Genomic DNA, 5,548 nt, shown 5'->3' with positions numbered 1-5,548 from the left:
AGCAGGAGAAGCAGCCATGCTGCTGGCAGTGCCAAGCTGCAGCACACAATGGAGTGAGGAAGAGGAAAGCTGACAGCCCTCTGAGCCCCACTAGGGCTGAGGAGGGTGGAGAAGAACCGGAACAAATGGGCTGAAGGAGCCTGGGGCTAGCAAACAAGCAGACCTTGGTGACAGGCCATGAGGTTGGGCTGGGGGTACTAGGGCAGCTGCTTCCCTTGTGTGCCCATCCAAGATAAAACTCCTTGGCAAGGAAGACAGCTCAGGAAATGCAGAAGGAGAAAAAGGTCTGACCTATCCAGACCTCTCATCCTGCAGCAAACTGGCCTGCAAGTGATGCCTGCCCAGAGCAACCCCAGCCTGGCCCAGCTTTGAGGAAGCAGCACCACAGGACCCTCACTCTCTGTCCCCAGCCAGGACGTGCCACACTGAGAGTGGCAAAGGGATGTTTGTGCAAATCATTGTGCCCTGTTCCTGAGGAGGGCAGCCAGGAGCACGGGAGCTGAAACACTTGTGCAGTATCAGGAGGCCAAAGACACGGTAGCCCCAGTGAAGTGTTAGAAGATTTGCCAAGGAAAACATGACAAAGGATGGGGGTGGGAGTGGGGAGTGAAGAACAGCAAAGAGGAAATTGCATTTAATCCCCACATAGAGTCTGTTCAAAAGCTCTGCACACAGGAGAGAACCTTCAAACCAAGGGGAAAGGGGGTTAGGATAAAATAAAAACCCCTCTGAGCTGCTCAGCACAGGGACCTTATTCAAACAAAGAGATGTTTTTTATAGGCTTTTCCATGTGGACAAGAAGGTGTATTCATGGCTCTGGTACAGGGCACCCTTCCCCCCCAACCATTAGAGGAGTTCAGTCCCACAGAGCTGAGGCTTGGGAACTGTGGCAGGACCTTGTCTGAGGGTATTTTTATATTTGGGACTTTCCTAAGACTCTTCTTGTTTCAAACTCAAAGCTGCCTGTATCTCTGGGTCTCGAGGGCTCCCTTCCCCACTCAGATTTTGGATCTGTGAAAGAGTTGAGCTTAATTCCCAAGGCCCTTCACAGCTCCTGAGGCACGAGTTCCCAGGGATGGTGCTTCTCCCCAGCACCAACAGCCTCCCCCTCCAGGATGGGCCTCAGGAATTTGTAAACCAAGGTCTTGAAGTCAACCTAATTTTATTATTTAACTTTTATCTTTTCTTGAGTATGCTGTCTGCTTTGGCTGCTGGAGGGTGAATCTGCAATGCTGCCCACTCCTGCAGGGACAGAAGTTGCTTTTATCTACCCGGTCTGACAGAGAAACTGCACTAATGGCTTTTCTCACCTTCATGCCAGGTTCACCTGCAAGGCCAGGTTGTCCCACCGAGCCAGGCGGTCCCTGGAACAACAACAACAACAACAACAACAACAACAACAACAAAAAAGAGATGATGAAAAAACCCATTGTAACCAAGTAGAAAGCAAGATCAAAGGCATAATTCCTTTAGCAGAGCCCTCCTGGGACAGCAGAGCCCTGGTTGCAAGGCAGTTACCTCCCTGGAGCTGGCTCAGGGTACACAGCATCAAAGGGGCCCTGAGCCCCTCGTGCCTGGCTCCTGGGGGGCTCAGCTCCCCTCTGCCAGCCCTGCAGCAGCTCCTCTGCCAAGCACCTCTAACTCCTTCCAACCCCTCTGCTTTCCAAGGTTAGTAACCACACTGGGCAGCAGCGCTGGGACTAGTTGGGGAAGAAGGGAAAAGCTCCAGAATTAGACTGGAAAGCTCTTTGTGAGGGTCCAGCAGGTTGGTGGGTCACAGCAACGCTCAGCTGGGCTCCTGCTCCCAGCACCCACACCTCCCCATTGCTGCTGGTGCCAGCACAGCCTCCTGTGGGTCAGGGGGAAGAGCTGAGGCAGCCCCAGGGTTTGCCCTGCAGGGTCTTGCTCTGCCTTTGCAGGAGCAGCTTTCCCAACCACCTGGGGCTGAGCTGAGCCCTCGGCCCCACGATCCCAGAGAGGCAGGGACATCACAGGTCTGCCAGCTCCAGGACACCTAAAGGGGACCCAGAGCAGCATGGTTACACCAATCCCTCCAGCACAAACCTTGGCCAGATTAGCCTGACATCCATCTTTCACTTTCTCTGGCTGTAATGTCCCAAAAACCATCCTAATGCCAACGAGTGGGCTCGGAGCAGAAACCCACAGCCCAGGGCTGTTGCCAGAATGTACTGACTGAAAAAATGTGGCTGGGAGATGAGGTGACATGGCCCTGAGCACAGACTCTAGTAGAGGGGCTTGGCATCCCTCAGAGAGCCAAAACTGAGTGTCTGACCTGGAAAACCATGGGAAGAGAGCGAGAGGGAAGGTGAGAGAATGACCTTGGAAGCTGCTGCTGGGTGTCCAGCTGCCACACACAGCCTGGCAACTGAGGGGCACCTTCATTAGGCACATTTAGCACCAAGATCAATCAGGAGCTTTAATCTCTGCACATTTGCTAGCACCTCTGGGCAGCACAGGACATGGGAATCTGTAAAACAAGCCCAAAGATGGGACAGCAAAACTTGTCTTTAAAGGATTTGAGTGGCTTATTAAATGATGACATCTGCTTTTGGGACAACAACCTCCCTTCTCTTTGCAGTCAGGAATAAAGGAAAAAAGAGCACATAGTCAAGGGAGCACTGGGCTGCCCAGGGAATAAAGCCAGTTCCTGGCTTGCTGCAGAGGATTGAAGCAGAGGAGGGAGCAGGGTGCATGTTGGGTTTCTGAACAAATGGTCAAGTCATGCAATGAGAAAACCCAAGCTCCAATGAAAGCAAAAATCCTAATTTGGTTTCTCTGGAGGTGCCAGTGCAGAAAAAGGCTCCTGGAAGAGTCACAGATTTGAATAAAGCTCTGTGCTTTCTTGTCTGGCAACGTCCAGAGTGGCTGGGTAGCAGCTTTCCAGCTCCACAGTGTGGTTTACCACGCTCAGAGCTCACTCCATCCAGTCTAGAGGCCATGAGAATGGAAACTTTCATGACTCACACACTCTGCAGTGACTGCACTAAAAGCCACCTCCGCTACTGTTTTCACAACCAAGTGAAACATCATGTTTCTATTACAGCTCAGGACCTATGGAAAGGAGCTGCCCAAGGGGGAGCTGGCACATCTGTTATAAACAGCCAAGACTGTAATACTTCAAGGGGAGTGAATTCAAGCCAAGACTTGCAGACAAGTTAGGGGGAAACCGTGGAGGCATCTCCTGCACTCCATCAGGGCACGGCTTGGCAGCTGCTGCTGCTTTGGTTATGGTGTGTTTGTGCCATTGCTTCATGGCAACAGCAACCCCAAAGCAGAGTCAGCAGCAAAGTCATTTCCCTGGGCTTCCTCCACTGGTCTGTGCTGGGGCTGCCACAGCATCCAGGTGGGCTGACAACCCTGCATCTTCTCAGCAACAGCGAGGGAGAAAGACAAGACCTGTGTTGAGTTGGAGTTGTTCCTGTGTTTGGTCCCTGACTCTGCATCCTGGTGCAGAGAGGGTGGTCCCTGGTGTGGTGGCAGAGCCTGGGACCTGCTTTGTGTGGTCAGCTTTGAAGTGCTTGTCTTGTTGAAGGTGGGTCTGCACATCTGCCAACGGGGTGTCTAAGGGCTGTGAGGAAAGTGATCCTTGAATTTCTGATTTTCACTCTTTGCTTTGGAAATTGATTTTCAGACTTGAGGAAAATGCTTGTGTCCTGCTTGTGTCCCCAGGTGTGGAAGGATGTGCCTCTGCTCCCTAAGCCCTGCTTCTCCCAATGCAAAGGCAAAACATATAGGAGCAAAGATCAGACTTACCTTATGCCCAATTTCTCCCAAAGGCCCAGGTGGCCCCTGTGGTCCTTGTGGACCCTGAAAAAGAGACACAAGGCTCTTTTCATACAACTGCTCATTTCTGAAGGGCCATAACTCCCATGGCCTGTAAGATAAACGAGCAGTTCCCTCCCACATCAGAGTGGAGCTGTGGACCATGCAAGAGATGGCCAGTGAGATGGAGAGGCCAGCACTGGGTGTGCTGGGGAACCTCAACAGGCAAAGAACAGCTCAGAAGACCCTTCATCTTTCTGGCTCCCACCTAAAACAACTGCAGTAGGCAACTTAAAAATGCCTGGTTTACCCTCTTCTCCCTTCACAGTCCAGGTCAGTCCTGACAGACACAGAGAGAGGGAGATGACCTTTCCTCCTGCTTCTGTGGTCCAGTTTGCCCTTCTCAAGGTCTTTGTCTTCACTTGTCATCTCCCAGTGCCTCCTCCAAAGCTGTGGGCTCAGTCCTAACATAATCAATGCCCCTCCTGGTCCCCTTTGGCTCTACCTACCAACCCAGCCCAACTCTTTCTGTTACATCTCACTCTGTCCCACACCACATCTTGCCCTCCTTTTCTCCCTCCCCTTCCAACACCCAGCCCAGGCTGTATCCTCCACTCTCCCTGGTTGATCCATGTTCCCCTTTTGCTTTCCAGGGGTCTGACCTTTTCTTTCCTCCTGCCTCCTAGGACTCTAGCCAAGTCTTTCACATCTCTGACCACGTTGGAGTTGGCAAAGATGGAGAAGCCAGGAAAAGGAATGAGTGGTGGGGACAGACAGAAAAAGAAATGAAGTGTCTGTGTGTGTGCAAGGACAGACAGATGAAGAGAGTGACAAGACACTTGCCGGGTCGCCTGGAGCCCCTTTTGCCCCGGGAGGTCCAGAAGGTCCTTGGATACCCTAGAAAAATGAAACACACCAAGGTCAGCTCCAACCCCACAGTGACCTGTCCTGCCTCTTGGTCACATGCATCTCAAGCACCTCAGGAAAAGGAGTGGAGAGGTGGTCCCATAAGTGTGAGACACTGTCCAAGCTTTTCCTTCTGGACCAGGACCCAACACTTACAGACTCGAGTGCACCCCAGGTTATGAAAGGAAGCCCAGGAGATGGACACTTACTGGGAAGCCACGTGCTCCTGTCTCCCCAGTCTCCCCCATCTTCCCCTGTGGACACACAGTTACAGCCATTAGCAGCTGGGAACATGAGACACCTGCAGTGCTTTGGCCAGGAGAAGCTGCAGTTCCCTGGGCAGGGTGGGTCCCCTCGTGGGGAGCTGCCACCCTGCCAGGTTTGGCAGGCACTGGCTGTCACAGGGGACATACCTGCAGCCCATCTGGCCCCAGCTTGCCTGGGCCCCCTGGTCGGCCCTGCAAGGCAAAAAACACAAAGACACATTGGCATGAGCACAAACTGTTGGGGATGCTCTTCTACCCTGGCCCACCTGCTCTTTTTTGTACATCAAATAACCCCTCTAGTTCCTTGCAGCATTTTGAAGGCCAAATGTCCACCGTTCCTGCCCTGAGGAACACTGATCAGCAGGGAGTGGGCAACGGGCTGCATGAGCTCAGGTTTGTTGAGCAAGGACCTGCTTTGGAGGATGGAGTCTGTGACATTCAGTGGTGGGACAAGGGTCCAGCTCTGCCACACTGTGCTCACACCTGGCTGCTGCCAAAGGGAGAAACTCTCCCACGTACCCTCTCCCAGCCTGTTGTGGAGCAGGTGCTGCTGGGGCAGGGGAACTGCCCGCCTCTCTTTTCACCTCCTATCT

At 52.9% G+C, this 5,548-nt stretch overlaps 1 protein-coding gene across 1 annotated transcript in view; it reads right to left on the bottom strand.

Moving 5' to 3' along the window:
* Positions 1–5,548, bottom strand: part of LOC104394580 (collagen alpha-1(XXVII) chain-like) — a gene marked incomplete at its 5' end in the record, with an annotated part of 45,841 nt that overhangs the window by 38,496 nt on the left and 1,797 nt on the right. The window contains 3 exons of the mRNA XM_010004194.1: positions 3,775–3,828; positions 4,899–4,943; positions 5,103–5,147. Coding sequence (XP_010002496.1) covers positions 3,775–3,828; positions 4,899–4,943; positions 5,103–5,147 — 144 coding nt within the window. The remainder of the gene's footprint in view (positions 1–3,774; positions 3,829–4,898; positions 4,944–5,102; positions 5,148–5,548) is intronic.

Source organism: Chaetura pelagica, unplaced genomic scaffold (assembly GCF_000747805.2).
Source record: "Chaetura pelagica isolate M959 unplaced genomic scaffold, ChaPel_1.0 scaffold1158, whole genome shotgun sequence".
Classification (NCBI taxonomy): Eukaryota; Metazoa; Chordata; class Aves; order Apodiformes; family Apodidae; genus Chaetura; species Chaetura pelagica.
The sequence above is the reverse complement of the archived record's forward strand: the minus strand, read 5'-3'. Positions and strand labels throughout refer to the sequence as shown.